Genomic DNA, 18,948 nt, shown 5'->3' on the forward strand with positions numbered 1-18,948 from the left:
GCCAATTAGCGGGCGGGACGCTGGCGAGGTTTTACGTTTAAACCGTTAGTGGTGCGGAGTGACGGGGATTATCCGGAGTCCGGACACTGTGACGGGGAGATGCCGTCCCGGGTGGAGGACTACGAGGTGCTGTACACTATCGGCTCCGGCTCCTATGGGAAGTGTCAGAAGATCCGGAGGAAGGTGGATGGGAAGGTAAGTGGCAGTTATCGTTGCGAACAGCTGCGGTTTTTTTCTTTGACTTCCTTTTCGTATCTCTGTCACCAGGGGGCGCAGTGCAGCCAGTGCCGGAGCTCCTGCACCAAACCCCCTTTAACCGGCTCTTAAAGTGATTCTCCTCTTCCTGACCCTTATCCACAGGAGTATAATCACACTATGCGGTTGTATTAGTGTCTGTAGTCACACAGGACCCCAGTTTTGGTGTTTCCCTCCTGCTCTCATACATTCACTTCCTTATCCACAACATAATCCTCCCCTTTAAGCAGGGACCTTTGTATAAACGTTGGTGTAACTTGAGCCGCCATGTTCAGCACTTTCCAATGTCTATAGGGATCCTCTGAAACACAGGAGATGTCTAGAGATGGATGACATGTCTGATCCCATAGTTCTCTGGAAGGATGAGCAGCCGCTACGTCCTAATCTCCTGACCCTACACTTCGATCCAGCGCTCATCATTCTCTGATAGGTTATAGGTCAGGTCTGGAGGTCACTGTAGAGGTCGAGCCCAGGTGATAACATTGTCTGTAAAGCTCCTATCTTAGAGATAAGATTTACTGGCAATGTTATCTGTAAATCTCTAGCCGTGCCCATGGGCTGTGTGCTCTATAGCCGGTGCCGGCGCCCCACTTGGGAGTTTGGGTCCAATCACCTCGATTAAGGGATTATCTGTTTTTATTTTTTCCCAATTAAAAATCCCTTGCGCTGACATCTGAAGGTCTCTGTAGCCTGAATTATCCCGCCATGAGGAGAGGACAGCTGCACCCTGGCCGGTGTCACACTGAAGTCCTGGTTCGGCAGCTGTTGGGGGTCAGCTGGCAGATTCTATGAGAGCCCCCCCATGTGTGGTGGTATTGTCAGAGTTGTCTGAGTCTTGGGAGTTGTCTATTCCCCGTTTTGCACTGGAATACGCTTCGGGTTACTTGCCAGCTGGTTAAGTCGTGGAATGTCCTGCCAGTCGTTGCATTGTCATGAGTCTGGTGGGTAAGGGCTTCTGAGACCTACCTCTATCTCTAGAAGTTGACGAAGTATAGGTAAAGTGTACGCCTATAATCCGGATCCCTTCTATGGGAGACTACGGAGTGCCCTGATGCATGTCTCACGTGACCTCAGATTATTTGCAGGGGGCGAGTTGCCTCCTCGTTGGGTGAGATTGAAGATGGGCATTAATAGTGGGTGTATTCTATGACCTTCCTAAATTAGGGAGTTCTCATGCTTGAAAGTGACTGCATAGTCTGTATGGATTCAATGGATCAGGCGCTGTCAAATTTAATTTCATGGGGCTCATACACACGGTGTGTATAAACCAGCTGCCAGAGAGGCTTAATTTGGGAGCTCTGTCCAATTCCTTCTCGTGTTTGAGGCTTGGACGTTCTCTTCTGTCATTGGCAGATTAGTGGACCCCATACACCAATGACCCACACAACAATGGACCACAGATGTATACGTGCGGGTAGGGTAAGGCACCACCGTGCAGGCGTATGATATGTCAGCCTGGTGTCACATCTACTTGTTTACTAAGGCTGCATTCACACGACTGGTGCCGGCCGTACCCTAGCACAACGGGCACACGGCAGCGTGCGGGGAGAGGAGGAGAGCGCTGCTCACCCCCGCCCCTTTCCATAGGGATATATGTCCTATTTTTTTCACTGGGCACGGAGCAGTACAGTGCCGCACCGTACCGCTCCCGTAGGGCGCCGCACGCCCATTGCCGTCTATGGGGGACGTATATCGGCCGTATATACGTCCCCCTTGCGGTCATGTGAATGCAGCCTTATTATGTACATTCAGGTTATACAATCAGATGTCATTCTCAAAGTGTCCATCTTGCAGGTGCTGGTGTGGAAGGAGCTGGACTATGGTACAATGAGTGAGTCCGAGAAGCAGATGCTGGTATCTGAGGTGAACCTGCTACGCGAACTCAAACACCCCAACATCGTGCGCTACTACGACCGGATAATAGACCGGACTAACACTACGCTGTACATCGTCATGGAGTACTGTGAGGGGGGAGACCTGGCCAGCCTCATCTCCAAGTGCACCAAGGAGAGGTAAGTGGCAGGGGTAGTCACTGAGGTTCAGTGGTGTCATGACGGACCATGCATCTACCACCAGAATTACTCTATGCAAGTGAGCCTGAGGGGTTCCATGCTCCGTTAACACCTATGGAGCCTGGAGCACATGCTCATTTGCATATAGTCCTTTATCCTGGTGGTAGATGCCCTTTAATACACTTTCTTTTTAAAATGCTTTTGACTTGTAACGCTTAGGTTCCGTTCACATCTGTGTCCAAATTTGATGACTTTGTCTAGCAACATGACAGGTTTTGTAACCAATACTTGGCAGACTGACAACGGATCCTGAGGCAACCCGCTGACTAGATGAACGCTCACTACTGTTTTTGGTCCTCGATGGACAGAAAATCTATTAAGTTTCTAAGATTCACATCTCTTGTTCCCTCAGGCAGTATTTGGAAGAGGACTTCATACTGCGGGTATTCGCCCAACTTGCATTGGCTCTAAAAGATTGCCACAAGAGGAGTGATGGTGGCCACACAGTTCTCCACAGGGACCTGAAACCTGCCAACATATTCCTCGATGCCAAGAGAAACATCAAACTTGGTGACTTTGGTTTGGCCAGGATATTGCACCACGACACCAGCTTTGCAAAAACATTTGTTGGGACCCCCTATTACATGTCTCCTGTAAGTACCCGCAGGGTCAGGGAACGGGAGGGTGGCCGTCTGGTAGATGCAGCACGGGGCGGCCTCATTCCCAGTCATCTGCAGTGATGCTTGGAACTTGTCTTTGGTCCACTGCTGTCATTCGGCTCTTGTCTGAGTGTCTTCTCTCCTCATTTTGATCAGTAGGAACTTTTTTGGTTTAGTTTTGGGTTCTGACTATTGAAGCTTTGCTTGAACTTTTGTCTAGGAGCAGATGAACAGAATGTCCTACAATGAGAAGTCAGATATATGGTCCCTGGGCTGTCTGCTGTATGAACTCTGCGCTCTTTCGTAAGTACAGTGTCCTCTAAACCTAGAATCCCTCCACTCAAGATGTCCAGTCGGTCAGCAAAATCCCACAACTGCACGGAGCGAGTCTGCAGGCCCAAACTCACTTGTGGCATTTAACTGCACACCATCAAGGTGGCAGACTTAGAAGTTTCCCATACTTTGTGCTGTGATGGACAGAGTAGTTATGTGGCCCAGCCTGACAACTAGTCAAGGGTGTATGTCAGCTCAAAGATCTACTGAGACTTGTTTGTGTGTGTGTACTGACTTAACACTACCTGTCAATACTCCTTGTATGCCGTGTGTATCCTGTGAGATGCAACATAACTCTGCCTCCTACTTGTAAAATCTGACGGGGAGAAGCTCATTTCAAGAAGAATGCAGAGGAAATCTGATGCATCCCATAGGATACACAGACCATGGGTAAGGCTACTAATCAGTATGTCATTGATCTAGGCCCCTGAGCCTAGAAAGATGAGAGTGCACCATTTTTTTTCTCCTACTACTGCAGACTAAGGAAACCAACTGTACAAAAGAGCCTCTGCAGTATTTTAAAAATACAATTCATTTTTAAGGGGTTTTGCTTTCTTTCACGAGCAGCGCCACACCTTACCCTGGTTTGTGCAGGTATTACAGCTCCACTGTATAGAGCAGAATGGGTCTTGCACTACCCATAGTCAGAAAAGGATTTTTTCCATAACGTCCCCCATGACGGCCCACTAGGAGGATGACCCTTGACCTCTGTAGGGACAGGAAGCAGAGAGGTTAAAAGCCTCCCCCCCACATCCTCCCGCCAGTGTCTTCCTGTCCCTACAGGGGTCAGGTCAAGAGAGGGTCTCTCTCCTCCTAGGGGGGGGGGGGACGTTTTTAAAAAAAAAAAAAAAACGGAGAAGGATCTCCATACTTACCAACCTTACCTGGGGTTACGCCGACTGCGGTCCAAGTTCCCCTCCGGACAGATCCTCGGTTAGCCCGGCGGCTGCGGGCTCTCCCTGGACGGTAACATCGTTCCGGCTGGCGTCCTCTCCGGCGGGCTGGTCCACCAGACTCTCGCGCGGACGCAGGGAACTACGTTTCCCAGAATTCCCCCTGTTCGATGACGACTTCCGGTCGCGACCGGAAGTGACCACGGACCGGGCGCGGGACGCAGTGGAGGCCACCGGCAGGGGGATGGGCTCCCCATGAAGGTATTTAAATCCTCAAAAGCGGGTAGTCAGTTGGTCTGAGGTCTATGACTTGTTTCTTCTTGGCTGGCCGTCCCAGACATCGTAATGGCTGATGAGGCAGACTTGGGCCTACTCCACCCCCCGGTGCACGTGAGTGGTGCTGTATGGCAACATATACAATTGTTTTTTGTTGTGAGCTCCAAGTCATTGTCTCCTTGCCTTCCTTCCCTAGGAGAAAGTTTCTAAGGGGAAAGGCAAGGAAGAGAAATCAGGAAAGTCTGAAAAGAGTAGAGAAAAGCCTGAAAAAAGCAGGATTCCTGTTAAAAAATGCAGTATGTGCTTCCGTACACTACTAGAAGGCTATAAGAAACCGATCTGCAAACCCTGTATCGATGAATTCATGCGGGAGGAGAAAACGTCTTTTATGGACGAGCTTAAGTCCTTTATAGACGAGAAAGTGGTTTCTTCAGTGGCGGCGGCTACGCAGGGAGCCCCCCCACGTAAGAAAGCTCGGATAGTATCGGCTTCCTCCTCAGAGGAAGAAGAGGGATGCATTTCAGACTCTCCTTCCTGCTCTCTGGCGGGAGACCAGGATCATCAGGATCGTGAGCAGGCAACATGCTCCCGCTACTTATTCCAAAATGAGGATCTGGATGATCTTCTGAAAGCTATGCGAGATACATTGAACCTCGAGGACGAGGAACCCCCTCTTTCTCGCGAAGATGAACTATTTGGGGGACTCAAAGCCAGGAAACAGCGTGTTTTTCCCCTCAACGATACCCTTAGGGGTCTAATTAGTCAGGAATGGAGAGACCCTGAGAGAAAAATCGCGGTCTCTAAGAATTTCAGGAAACGCTTAGTCTTCGACCCTGAAGAGTCAAAGGATTGGGACTCATTCCCCAAAGTTGATGTACAGGTTTCCAAGGTCTCTAGGAAGATGGACCTGCCCTTTGAAGATTCGGCTCAGCTAAGAGACCCGATGGACAGGAAATCTGAAGCCCTTTTAAAGAAAGCGTGGGAAACTTCCATGCTAAGCCTAAAGTCAAACTTAGGAGCCACTTCGGTGGCAAGAACACTATATTTCTGGCTGGGGAAATTAGAGTCCCATATCCGGGAGGGTACTCCCAGAGAAGACTTACTGGAAAGCATACCATTGCTAAGATCAGCTACTGCCTTCCTTGCTGACGCATCTGCTGAAGGAATAAGGTTTGCTGCAAAAGAAGGAGCTCTTACCAATGCCACCAGGAGGGCCTTATGGCTGAAACAGTGGAGCGGGGACATCCGCTCTAAATCCAAATTGTGCAGCATTCCTTTTTCCGGGGACTTTGTGTTCGGACCCGAATTGGACGCTATACTCGAAAAGGCGTCTGACAGAAAAAGGGGATTTCCAGAGTCCAAAACAATACCCAAGAAATCTTCCTTTCGTCCTTTTAGGAACACCGGAGAGACTTACCGTGGCAAAGGTAAGCAAGGACGGTGGAGTTATCCCAAAGGAGGAAGGGGAAGGGGTTTCCTTTTCTCTAACCTCCCAGAGGGTCCAGGAAACAAGAAACAATGACGCCAGAGTGGGGGGGCGTCTCCTGGGATTCCTATCCCAGTGGACAAAGGTCACCTCGAATCCCTGGGTACTGTCTATCTTGGAATCAGGCTACAGGATAGAATTTTCATCACCCCCCCCCTTCTCCAAGGTTTGTCGCTCCCTTACCATCTCTCTCTCACTCTACACATTCCTTCATTTGGCAGGAAGTATTTCATCTAATCCACATGGGAGTGGTGGTGCCGGTCCCTCAAGAACAAGAAAAATTGGGATTCTACTCCCCGTTGTTCCTTGTCAAAAAACCAGATGGATCAAATCGCCTAATTATCAACTTGAAAGAGCTAAACCGCTTCATCGTTTACAGAAGATTTCGCATGGAGTCGGTAAGAACAGCTACCCAACTTATTCACACAGACTCCTATATGTGCACTTTAGATCTAAAAGATGCATACTATCATGTACCTATTCACCCCTCATCTCAGAGATTCCTAAGATTCTCGGTTCTCTCCCGAGGGCTCTGTCTTACACTTTCAATTCCGTGCACTTCCATTCGGTATCTCATCGGCTCCAAGGGTCTTTACCAAGATCATGGTGGAGGTGGTAGCCTTTTTAAGACTACAAGACATATCAATCATCCCTTACCTAGACGACTTGCTAATTATAGGGAAAGACAAACAAAAACTAATCTTGGCAAGAGAGTCTTCCCTAAGAATTTTAACAGAGTTGGGGTGGTTAATCAACCTGAAAAAATCAAGTTTAGTACCCTCCACTCGAAAGACCTTTCTAGGGATCATTCTAGACTCAACTCACCAAATGTCTTTTCTTCCTCAGGAGAAAATATCCAACATAAAGCATCAGATTCGTTCATTCAGACGAAAGGACTCTGTACCAGTCAGACAGGCGATGAAGATCCTGGGGCTCCTCACAGCATGCCTACCTGCGGTCGCCTGGAGTCAGAGCCATACTCGGATCCTTCAGAATTGGATCCTAACTTTCTGGAACAGGAAGTCTTCAGGTCTAGACAAGAAGATCCGGATTCCTTCCTTTGTAAAGAGGGACCTGCTGTGGTGGATGGAATTAAGGAACCTAGAGAAAGGGGTATGTTGGCACCACCTCCCAACCATCACCATAGTGACAGACGCAAGCAGCTCAGGCTGGGGAGCAATCCTTCCTTCCCACTACGAGCAAGGGTCCTGGACTCTAGCCCAAGCAAAAAGCAGCTCAAACTACAGGGAGTTAAGAGCGGTCTGGGAAGCGCTAAGATCGAACACAGCCTATCTGAGGGATCATCATATCCACATTCTCTCGGACAACGTCTCGACAGTGTCCTATTTAAGGAGACAAGGGGGTACAAGATCCCCAGTATTATCGAGTCTGGCTCGTACCATCTTCCAGTGGGCGGAAGAAAACATCCTTTCCATCTCTGCCACTCATTTGAAGGGATCCCTAAACAGAGAAGCGGATTATCTCAGCAGGAGAGAGATCCTACCGAACGAATGGTGTCTCAACCAGGAGATCTTCCTACATCTAACCAGCGTCTGGGGCATGCCCCAAATAGACCTATTCGCCACGAGGGAGAATTCAAAATGCCAACAATACTTCTCTCTGGAGGCCGGCGAGTCCAGAGATCACTTGGACGCGTTCAGCCATCGTTGGAGCGGAAGTCTCATGTATGCCTTTCCCCCAATTCCCCTAATTGCGAGAGTACTCAGGAAAATCTTGCTCGACCGGTCAAGGGTGATCCTGATCTGCCCAAACTGGCCAAAAAGAAGCTGGTACCCACTGTTGAGGTCCCTATCTGTCCAGCAACCTTTTATTCTACCGATTCAGAAGGACCTTCTATACCAAGGTCCGATTTTCCATCCCGATCCAGGAAGACTCCGTCTGGCGGCTTGGACCCTGAGTTCGAGTTCCTAAGGTCCCAAGGTCTCTCTCGGGCTGTAATAACTACGTTGAAGGCAAGTAGGAAAAAGGTTACTTTCGCCATATATCATAAGATATGGAAAAAGTTTGTGACCTTTTGTGGGGCTAATCCCCCCTCTCAGTCTAACCCAAATATTTTACAGGTACTAGACTTCCTGCAAAAAGGACTAGAAATTGGTCTTTCTACTAGCACTCTGAAAGTCCAAATTTCGGCTCTGAGCGCATTCTTCGACCATCCCCTGGCGGACCACAGGTGGGTCAAAAGATTTATTGCTGCTGCAAATAGAATTAGGCCTCAGATTCTGAAGCGGGTTCCCTCCTGGGATCTCTCCCTGGTTCTGGATGCTCTCTCCAGACCTCCCTTTGAGCCTTTAAAGGACGCTAGTATAAAAAACTTAACTTTAAAGACTTCCTTATTAGTAGCTGTGACTTCAGCTAGAAGGCTGGGGGAACTCCAAGCCATTTCTATTAGAGAACCCTATATGTGTATTCTCCCTGACAGGATAACTCTGACTCTGGATCCAAGCTTTGTTCCCAAAGTGGCGTCCAGGTTTCACAAAGATCAAGAAATAATTCTTCCATCATTCTACGGGAATCCTTCTTCAAGCAAGGAATTGGAGTGGCATTCCCTGGATGTAAGGCGCTCGGTCTTAGAGTACTTAAAAGCTACAAAACCCTGGCGCAAGGATCACAATCTCTTTGTTCAGTTTCAGGGGAAGAACAAAGGGGTAAAGGCATCCAAAACCACGATCGCCAGATGGTTAAAGACTGCCATAGCCTCTTGTTACACAGAACAGGGGAAGGAAGTTCCTCCTAACCTTAAAGCCCATTCCACCAGAGCCATATCCGCCTCCTGGGCAGAGAAGAGGGGTGCTTCTCTTGAACAAATCTGCAGAGCTGCCACCTGGGTTTCTTCATCCACCTTCGCAAAACACTATCGGCTGGACTTACCCAACTCACAGGATCTCGCCTTCGGTCAGAAAGTTCTCCAGGCTGTGGTCCCACCCTAACTCTACTAATTTTGTAGATCTCCTAGTGGGCCGTCATGGGGGACGTTATGGAAATTGTGAATTAGACTCACCGGTAATTCGGTTTCCATCTAGTCCTCCATGACGGCCTATATATTTTTCCCTCCCATGCTTCTTTCACTTTATTGAAAATTCTGTATGTGATTCAAACAAGACAGAATAAAAATATGTTGTATCTTCCACCGGTGTAGTTATTTGGTAGACACTGGCGGGAGGATGTGGGGGGGAGGCTTTTAACCTCTCTGCTTCCTGTCCCTACAGAGGTCAAGGGTCATCCTCCTAGTGGGCCGTCATGGAGGACTAGATGGAAACCGAATTACCGGTGAGTCTAATTCACAATTTTGGAAGAAAACTCGTATGCCTTAGTTTCAACCCTTGGTCCAATCTTTCTTGTTATTTCTAATGTGATCATCAATTAAATTAATCTATTTGCATAAATAAATGGGCAGAGGCTGCCTGTTTACTCATATGAAGAGTGATGACCTCCCTCTTGTTGTTTTTAGTATCTATTTTTTTCAGTCCTCATTAAACATAATGGACTCTAGTTCCCCAATAATTACTTCTTCTGTCCTTCTTCTTCTTCTTCTTTTAGTCCCCCATTCACTGCCTACAACCAGAAAGAGCTGGCCGAAAAGATTCGGATAGGAAAATTCCGAAGAATTCCCTATCGATATTCTGAAGACCTCAACTTGATCATCACAAAAATGCTCAATCTCAAGGTGAGTGAATGTCTACTCTACTTGTAATGAAATGATTAGTGATCTGTGTAATAAATGGTCTCCATAAAGTCTTCCTGGATCTAAATAGAACAATGTAGTTGGACCTAGAGACTGGTTTAAGCCCAGGCATTCCTGGTGGGATTATGACTGCTCAGTCCTTATCCCAGACCCTTGCCAACAGCACACTGTGTCGGGATGGGAATCCAAGCATCATAGTATATTATACATAGTTAAAAGGAACCTACCACCCCGATTCTACCTATAAAGGTAGAGGGGGTGGTAGGTGGATGAATGGGACGTGGGGATAGCACTTTTTTTGGGGCTAATCCTCACGTCCCGGGTGTCTTTTAGCAGGCATATGTAAATTTTATTAAGCGGCTACTGGGGCGTGGGCTAGCCGGACATGAGGCTACTAGTCACGGCTACTCCACGCCCCAGTAGCCTCGTTACTCCGCCTACCATTTAATCTTCGGTGCGCAGCTCCTCATAGCTACGCACCCTCGTCCTAGTCCCCCGGCATCTGCGGCCTTCTGCGCAGAACGCAGGGGACTAGGACTAGCTGCGCGCCAAAGATTAAATGGTAGGCGGAGTAACGTGGCTACTGGGACGTGGAGTAGCCGCAACTAGTGGTCTCATGTCCGGCTACTCCACGCCCCAGTAGCCGCTTGATAAAATTTACATATGCCTGCAATAAAGTTTTCTAAAAGACACCCGGGATGTGAGGATTAGCCCAAAAAAAGGGCTATCCCCACGTCCCATTCATCCACCTACCACCCCTTCTACCTTTATAGGTAGAATCGGGGTGGTAGGTGCCCTTTAAGTTACATCTTTTGTTTTAAGAGGAGACGTTATTAGTTTGATCAGCAGAGGGCAGCATTGTCCTTTCCAGCTTCTCCCTGCTCATAATCTGTTGTATTCGTAATTCAAATCCAAGTACTGACCATTCACATAAGGTTATAATGGACAGGTGTGCACCTGGTCTGTGTTTTTGGTCTAAAAAAAAGTAAAACACTTGGGTGACATTGGACCTAAGGTATGTTCCTATATTATGTATAGAAAAGTCAATGGACAATATCTGCTCACCCCAATTCCTTGCAGTTATAAGCGGACTTTGCACGGAGAGAGTGCTGAGCAGGGTCAGCATATCTGTTCATTTACTGGATCTTTGGGGCACCCAATAATAGAGGCTGGAGCACAGCTCTGAGCACCTTAATATTGATGGCTGTAACTCCTTCCGACTGGGGTGATCACTGCTGTACACGGAAGTCCAAGTGCGTAAGTATCGCAGCTGCCCCATTGTCCTGTAAAGTCACAGCTGGGCCAGGTCTTGCGCTCTTAATTTAGCTGAGGGGAATCAGACAAACATTGAATTCTACACTGTGTAGGGGCTGAAGGGAGGAGCAGGACTCTAGGAATACAATGACAATGATCCCTGCCCCCCTCCCCCAGGCTCTGTACCATGTATTCAATGAATTGGCTTTGACTGAAGTCTTCCCATAGACTGTACACAAGATATCGTCTGATTTCTCTTCTTCCTCCAGGATTACCTGAGACCTTCTATTGAGGAGATCTTGCAGCACTCCCTGTTAGTGGATTGGGTTATAGAGGAACAAAGCAGAATATCCGAGAAGCGCGTTCGTCGCTCAGCAGAACAAGAGCGGGTGCAACCGCTGGATCCAGTCCCCAATGAGCTACGGTTAAAGGAGCAGCAGCTGCTGGTACGGGAGAAGGCTTTAAAGGAACGGGAGGAGCGGCTGGAGCGTGAGTTCAGTCTTCTGCATTGAGATTTATTATACGGATGCCTCCTCCTTTTCTGTAATTTTTAATCCTCGGATGCCATGTGCCATCTAAACTAACCTCAAACCTGTATGTGCCATGCTGCTCCATTCAAGCTCTCCAAGCCAAGGAATCTGTCACCAGGAGACCTATTTTTAGCACTCCCCCAGTCCCCACAAGCATAGTTCATGCATGTTATGTTGGGCAGGACAAGGCTGGAGCAGTGCATAATATGCGTGAGGAGACTGTCGGGGCAGCCACAGGAGCAACAGAGCCTCAATATCATAATTTTAAGTTTTCAGTAAAACTACTCAGTTTAGGGATTAAACAAGATATGTTTCTGCAGCAGTGTAGCTACAGCATTGTCAAAGTGTTTGTTTGGTTCATAATGCATGCAAACAAACGGTAATTTTTTTTTTTTTTTTTTTTTAAAAGAAGGTGATAAGTGAATCTTGTTCTTGGGTCTTATAGTAACGGATATACCAGAGCAGCATCACTGGAATTTTCAGAAACTGTTGCCGTCCTCTGATTCTTTAGATATCATACATTTGTGTCATGAACTGCTGATGGATATCTTTTATTTTTTTATTTTAAACTTTAGAACGGGAAAAGGAGTTGTGTGTACGGGAGAGGCTCGCAGAAGATAAACTGTCACGGTAAGACCACTCAGCCATGTATCTATAAGAGGCCTAGAATTTAGGGGAATATACATTGCCAGAGATGGCTGAAATACTTCTTACTTTAATAGAGGGGTTTTTTCCTTCTTCGCTGAGTGCATTGCTGTATCTGAACTCTTTGCTGGGAACCTGAATTAAGAATAATGTGTTCCAGAGTATCAGTCTAGTGTCAATATTTTCTATAATGGTGGTAGCGCTTAGCATTCGTCTGACTGTCCTATTGGCAGTGAAGCAATGTAGAAGGCTGCTGTCGTGTTATAGTCATAATCTCTTTACCTGCTTCATCCAAGTTGTGCAGTATACAGTTGTCCCATACATCACACAGATGGCAGTGGTGCCAGATATGGCTCCATTCTTGTCAATGCATGAAGCACTACTCCATACTAGATGGCCAGTCACATGTTTTACTGCATGGACACTTGATTCTTAGATGAGTTGGGTTCATAGAAAATGAAACCTGCTCGCTGATGTAGGGGAACTATAGTATGTTAGTTTTAAAGGGCATCTACCACCAGGATGAAGGACTGTATGCAAATAAGCCTCAGAGGCTCTGGGCTCCATAGGTGTTAATGGAGTGTGGAGCCCCTCAAGCTAATTTGCATACAGTCTTTCATACTGGAGGTAGAAGCCCTTTTAAGTACAATTTTTCTTATTTTGTCATTTTTCAAATTCAGTTTTGATGCGTGTTAAACTTTTAACATTTAACAAAATATGTTCTAAATGTGTACAGCATCACTTCATCATCCTTTCCCCAAGTTCAGCTACAGATGCAGAGGGTGCATGTACTGGCAATCCTGTATGGATGCTTCACCGAACCGAAGATATCCACTCTTAAATTTATCAGGCAATCTTGGAAATTTAAGGTTGTAAAAAAAAATTTTTTTCTGTGCAGATATCTCCGGTTCTTTGAAGGATCCATTTCGTATGCAATTAAAAGGGAGATTCTGCTTAATATGAAAGCAAAATTGAGTTTCTAGGTGCCTGGGTTCAGGAGATAAAGGCGTGGTGATAAAATTGAGAGAGACTCTAGACTAGCCGTAGAGCCTCAAAGGACCTGTCAACTATTAAAAAAAAAAAGTGGCTCCTAGCGCCAGCCCATTTTTGTAGCAGTGATTAAACCTACAGCTTTATCTGAAACCCTCCTTGCAAAGTAAAAATAGGAACACCGGGCTGCGCTCAAAGCAGTGTGATGTATATATGGGGGGCGGTCCAAGGTGCTGTTTCTTCCCTAGACCTGCCCCCTCATGAATACGCCAGACCCCTTTGGGCGTGGTGTAGCGTTCCCTTTGTATGTCGCTAGGAGATGCTTACGTGTGTGTGTCCAGATCTCCCCCCTGACCCCCTCATAAAATGAATGACCTGTGGAGGAGAGCCTCTATACATCCTTTCACCAGATCAGCTATAGGTTATGGCCTACTCTCTAAAGGTCACAGGTATAAATCCCCATCTGGATTTGCAGATCAAAGAAAATTGTTGCATAATCCATATTTCAGCTTCACAAATGTCCCTGATTACAGTCGGGCTTCTGCAGTGATTGTCAATGTGTCTGCGCTACAGCAGGAAGCAATTACAGAACTCCAAAACTATTTCAACTGCAATCATAATGCATAGAATGTATAGTATGTGTGTGGGGGGCATTATCAGGGGAAAGATAGAATGAAAACCAAGTTTATAGGATCCCCACAGAGCAAGAGGTCAGCCAAGAAAGATTCAGGTTGGGGGTACACCTAGTAATTATCATATGCCAGGCCTCCTGGTGTCTTCACGGGAAGAGGGGCAGTTCAATGAATGTTAGATGTCTTCTAGATGGAGACTGGAGGTTGGAGAGCTCTCGGAGCACGGCCCACTGAGACCTGGCAGGCTCCCTTCCTGAACTTAAATCCGAGCCAGTCAATGGGCAGCCAGGTTCCTGCCGGTCATGACATTTCATAAATGTCCTTTCTGCAGGGGGTATGTGCAAATAGGATCTATATGGCAGTGAAGGGGTTAAAGTAGATTTGTAAGTATAGGGCATACATGTAGATGGTTGTAGGCATTTATTGAAGACCATTTTGGAAGTAGCACTGCCGATGGCTGTATGTGTGTTTGCCTATTACAGAATTTTATATATCTCTATCTGATTTTGAGCTGCTTCTCCCTTTTCATTTTCTCAGGGCAGAGAACTTGATGAAGAACTTCAACCTCCTGAAGGAGCAGCGGTTTTATGGCGGCGGTGGTCTGGAGAATGGGCTAGGTATGAGAGCCAACAGGAGACCCCTAGAAGCTTTACTGGATTGGCAGAACTTGTAGCCCCTCTTCTATTTTATTTTGGGATGAGAGCCTTGTCTTGTGTATATTTTGTGTATATGTTCCTTCTAAATAAATTTATATTTGTAGAATGTGTGTTCTCTTGGGCAGGAGTGTGGTTACACATAGATCGCTATAATGGGCACTGAAGACTGATGGGACTCAATGGTTATTCTTTAAAGATCCTACTATATGCCCTATATAATACAAGTAACTAGTAAAGTTATAACTTTACTCCACTACATGCAGCTGCAGCACATAACATGCATTGTCCCTTGTATTCTCTATCATTCCTGCAGTTGACTTACTACTCCAATCTGTTTAAGGGCAAATATATGGAGGAAAATCTGATACAGACACCTCTCTGATGTGAACTTGTAGTATTATAGGTAGTTATCTATCCATAACACATGGCCTTTCATTTAAGGGATAGCCAAAACACTGTACCAAACCCTCAGCTGTAAAGTAAATGGGAATGTTTCCTTTCACTGACCTTGAGAATGAGAAGATTTTTCTGAAACAATTACATAAAACTATAAGACAGTATAAGGGGAAACCCTTTGATATGATGCACATGCTCACCCCATCTCCCGCTTTTGCAGATCCCACCTTGGACCGATCCTCTTCTATCCGCAGCAAGAGAAATGTCCACTTCGGTACCGAGAGTAAAGAGAACCGCAGTGGCAGCAAATATCCCCCGACCCAAGAGAAGTGCACGGAGCTGAAGCAGCGGCTGCAGGCGGCCAATGTGCGGGCGCAGGCTCTGTGCGAGATGGAGAAGAACTTTCAGCTGAAAAGCCGCCAGCTCCTGGGGATGCGCTGATACAAGGGGCCTGTGAGCTATAAGTTATTCTATAGAGTTAATATATACAGTAGCTGATACTGTAGTATGGACGGTTTGCAATGTGTACAAGGAATGTACGGTTTCTGTAGATGATACAGAATTTTTCTATGTGCCTTTTTTTTTATTGTACAGATGTTTGAGTCCTTCCATGCCCCCCCCCCCTTTATTATTCCTTTGAAATTTTATAAAATACATAGAAATGTTTCATCTACCTGTAATGAAGTAACATGGTAACATGTTGTATGAAGTATTTGCACATCAGGCCGCTAACGCTTTATTTGGTTATGTTGCTGTCCTAACTTGTTAAAGTCGCTTCTTCCATTGTCCAAGATTCTCTGAGAACAGGCCAGCCTAATGACCACACAGAAGACATAGGAGGGGACCTCTGAAACGTCATTGTATCCAAAATACAGCTAACACCTCCACCGACATGCAAATAATAATGGAGCCCAAAACATTGTATGTAGTATTACATCAGCATATTACACCCAGACTAATAATCCAGCCGTGTAACACAGGTTCATCCTAGGCCAATCGGATAACACTAGGATGGAGTTTTCCACCTGATTCTTGGTATTTCTGCTGATACTATTGCAATTTCCATAAATTCCATTTCTCTAGCAGCTCCAGTTTATGAGACGTTGAGAGTTTTCCTCAAGGTACCATAGAACTGTGGACGATGAGCTACAACACCTCGTAGGAAAGCACAGAAACAAGTTTTCAGCAACCTTAGGTTGAATGATGACTGGTTTGAGCATTGTATACTACATAAGACGGCAATGACGGATTTCCAAAAGTAGAGCTGGTGGGGATGGGTGTCATTTCCACAATCGGCGCCCCAAAAACTCTTTAGGCACCCAAATGACTGCACCCCAGTGTAACCATAAGTCAGTGGGGGCAAACCTATGGCACGCAGCTTTTGCTGTGGACACACGGGGCCATCACTGCTGCACTGACTGAAGGGCCCCAGCACTTGCCATGTTCAGCGTTATTATAACACATTCTGGACAATAAGTTGGATAGTTACACACGTGCAGCTCCATACATGGAGAAAAGATGGGACATGTCCTATCTTTCTCTACGTTACGGCCCGTACCTAATGCATTGCTATGGGAGGGAGGGGGCCACCGCTCCCGCCTCTCCATGGCGCCAGATATATGCCCGCCTGGCCGTAGCCGTGTGGGCATATGTCAGTGTGAATGCACCCTAACTGCTGAAATTAACATGTGGATTTTAGGTTGCCGTTAAGGAAATGGGTGTCTAATAGGTGCGCCATCACTGCCCTAGGTGGACACATTGCTATCTTTGACATCATTTATTTAATTCCAGGCGACCTGCATGCCTTCTCTCTAATTTCTAGCTGCCAGCGTGGTCCCCAGGATGGTGTCAGTCTGAAGTTTGGTTTTCTTCTCCTCCCCCAAATATTTAGTGCTAGGTCTTATCAAATATCTGGATTATTGGAAAGCAGACAGGACATGAGTGATCCTGGCATAGTCCACATGTTCCTATCTAATCAGGGTTTATATGACTGATGAATGTGACTAATAAAACCTGCGCCAGCCTGTGATAGTGTATATGACGGCCCAGGACAATGGTGTGTTCTGCTGCGGTACTGCAGCTATACAGCGGGCACAACCCGGGTCCAGAGGAGGTGTTTAACAGGTGATTAGTGTAGGGTCTTGTCTCTGATGACCTATCCTGACCCTAAGTCATTGTTATCAGTGTCCACCATGAGGCAGGACCTCCCCCTGGATCGGATTTTCAGTTTTCTTCTAATTGTCCTACAGACAAAATTAGACTGGAAACTATCTCTCCATGGTGCCGCCAAAGTCTGATATATAAAGATGGTTCAGTGTGCAGGTCCCCTAGCACAGGTAGGTCGTTCACAATCTGCTGACTTTAGTGACTTCCCAGGACGCGGTGACCCAGGTGCTTATCTTTACTGCCTGAAGGAACATTGATCGGGTAATCTGGGATCACGTTATACAAGGCCTATTGCCTGGTGATGTCACGGGTTAGATAGAGGCTTCAGAACATCTTGGAAATCTAAATGTTACCATGATAGCAGTCACAGATTGTGGGATCTTCCCAGTACTAGATACCCAGTTGGTATCTGATGGGTCTCCGCTCAGTCCCTCCATGATGTGGTAGCTCAGGGCATTGTGGGGGCTCCCTGGTCGGCCATACTGGCCTCTGGTAACAAGAAGCAATATGTACCTTACACTGCACTTCTTATTCCTACAATGTCCCTATTGGCCACTTGATATTTGCCCGCAGGTTATCAGGTTCAGATCTTATTCATTTCCAGGCCACACCGAAAAAGCAAACTTGTGCAGGCCAAATGGAACATGAATTCCCTACACGGAAACCACTTCTATGGGAATGGTTTAGTGTCTCTTCGGAGGTCCCTTTCAAAGTTGCTGTATGAGGGCTTGTTTTTTTTTACAGGGAGAATAGTATTTTGTAATATCTCTGGTTACAAATTTCATTAGACCAAATAGATTGTCAGTCAGTTGCTGTATGAGGGCTTGTTTTGGTTTTTACAGGGAGAGTTGTATTTTGTACTGGCTCTTTCTCTGGGTTTATTTAATACTGGACATAATAGTTATAGTCAGTCTTTTGCTGTATGCGGGCTTGTTTTTACAGGGAGAGTAGTATTTTCTAATAGCTCTATCTCTTGCTACATTATTGGACCTAATATATTCGATTGTATCTAGGGCTTGCGTGTAGGTGTAGACATGGGTGCATTAGAAATTTTTGGAAGGGGAATTGGCTCCAAAGCATGGCTGACCATATTTGTACCCCGGTGGTTGCGTTCTGCAGGCTGGCGCCCACACAATGCTGAGACCGGATATAAAGTGAACGATCCCTTTAAGCGTAGGTTGTCTCTAGACCTGTCCGATCCACACATTTCACAGCATTAATTGATTTCTTAGGCAGGGACGGTAATTACACCCTAAGGGATCATGTAAGTGAGCGCATCCGCTGTCAGATCTGATATCTGTTCTGTGTCTTCTATATTCTTTATGCAGCCAGGCTTATGAAATTAGAGGTGATGTCTTGCAGGATGTACACACATGAATAACCAGGATATCGAACACATCAGGTATTATACAAGTGGGTTATATAATCCAGATACAAGCGCAAAGTCTCTGTCCATACACTGAGAGTAATCACAGGACGGACCCTGCTGTACATGATACCCAGGAACGGTTTTAGATAAAATGGGGCCCAAAATAAAACCATGTTGTGACCAGTCACAGATAGATAGATAGACATAGAGGATATATAGATAAATAGAGAGACAAAAAGCTGAATATATGTATATATATATATATATATATATCTACACTCACCGGCCACTTTATTAGGCACACCATGCTAGTAACGGGTTGGACCCCCTTTTGCCTTCAGAACTGCCTCAATTCTTCGTGGCACAGATACAACAAGGTGCTGGAAGCTCCTCAGAGATTTTGGTCCATATTGACATGATGGCATCACACAGTTGCCGCAGATTTGTCGGCTGCACATCCATGATGCGAATCTCCCGTTCCACCACATCCCAAAGATGCTCTATTGGATTGAGATCTGGTGACTGTGGAGGCCATTTGTGTCCAGTGACCTCATTGTCATGTTCAAGAAACCAGTCTGAGATGATTCCAGCTTTATGACATGGCGCATTATCCTGCTGAAAGTAGCCATCAGATGTTACAGGGTACATTGTGGTCATAAAGGGATGGACATGGTCAGCAACAATACTCAGGTA

The 18,948-nt window shown here is 46.3% G+C and overlaps 2 protein-coding genes and 1 long non-coding RNA gene across 3 annotated transcripts in view; 2 read left to right on the forward strand and 1 right to left on the reverse strand.

Annotated features, from left to right (window-relative positions):
- On the forward strand, positions 1 to 15,393 carry NEK2 (NIMA related kinase 2). Its single transcript, XM_072140173.1, has 9 exons — positions 1 to 195; positions 2,050 to 2,267; positions 2,680 to 2,920; positions 3,147 to 3,229; positions 9,473 to 9,599; positions 11,141 to 11,360; positions 11,977 to 12,031; positions 14,206 to 14,285; positions 14,941 to 15,393. Exons 1-9 carry the CDS (start codon positions 100 to 102, stop codon positions 15,159 to 15,161), a joined length of 1,341 nt encoding a protein of 446 aa, XP_071996274.1. The 5' UTR covers positions 1 to 99; the 3' UTR covers positions 15,162 to 15,393.
- LOC140121041 (uncharacterized) overlaps positions 2,665 to 18,948 on the reverse strand; it is a 45,948-nt gene continuing 29,664 nt past the window's right edge. The window contains exon 3 of the long non-coding RNA XR_011854019.1: positions 2,665 to 3,142. This is a non-coding gene — a long non-coding RNA (uncharacterized lncRNA). The remainder of the gene's footprint in view (positions 3,143 to 18,948) is intronic.
- On the forward strand, positions 6,148 to 9,141 carry LOC140121037 (uncharacterized). Its single transcript, XM_072140171.1, has 2 exons — positions 6,148 to 8,487; positions 8,560 to 9,141. The coding sequence occupies exons 1-2, from the start codon at positions 6,157 to 6,159 to the stop codon at positions 8,860 to 8,862; spliced, it is 2,634 nt and encodes an 877-aa protein (XP_071996272.1). The 5' UTR covers positions 6,148 to 6,156; the 3' UTR covers positions 8,863 to 9,141.

The sequence above is a fragment of the Engystomops pustulosus genome, chromosome 3 (genome assembly GCF_040894005.1).
Source record: "Engystomops pustulosus chromosome 3, aEngPut4.maternal, whole genome shotgun sequence".
In the NCBI taxonomy this organism is placed as follows: domain Eukaryota; kingdom Metazoa; phylum Chordata; class Amphibia; order Anura; family Leptodactylidae; genus Engystomops; species Engystomops pustulosus.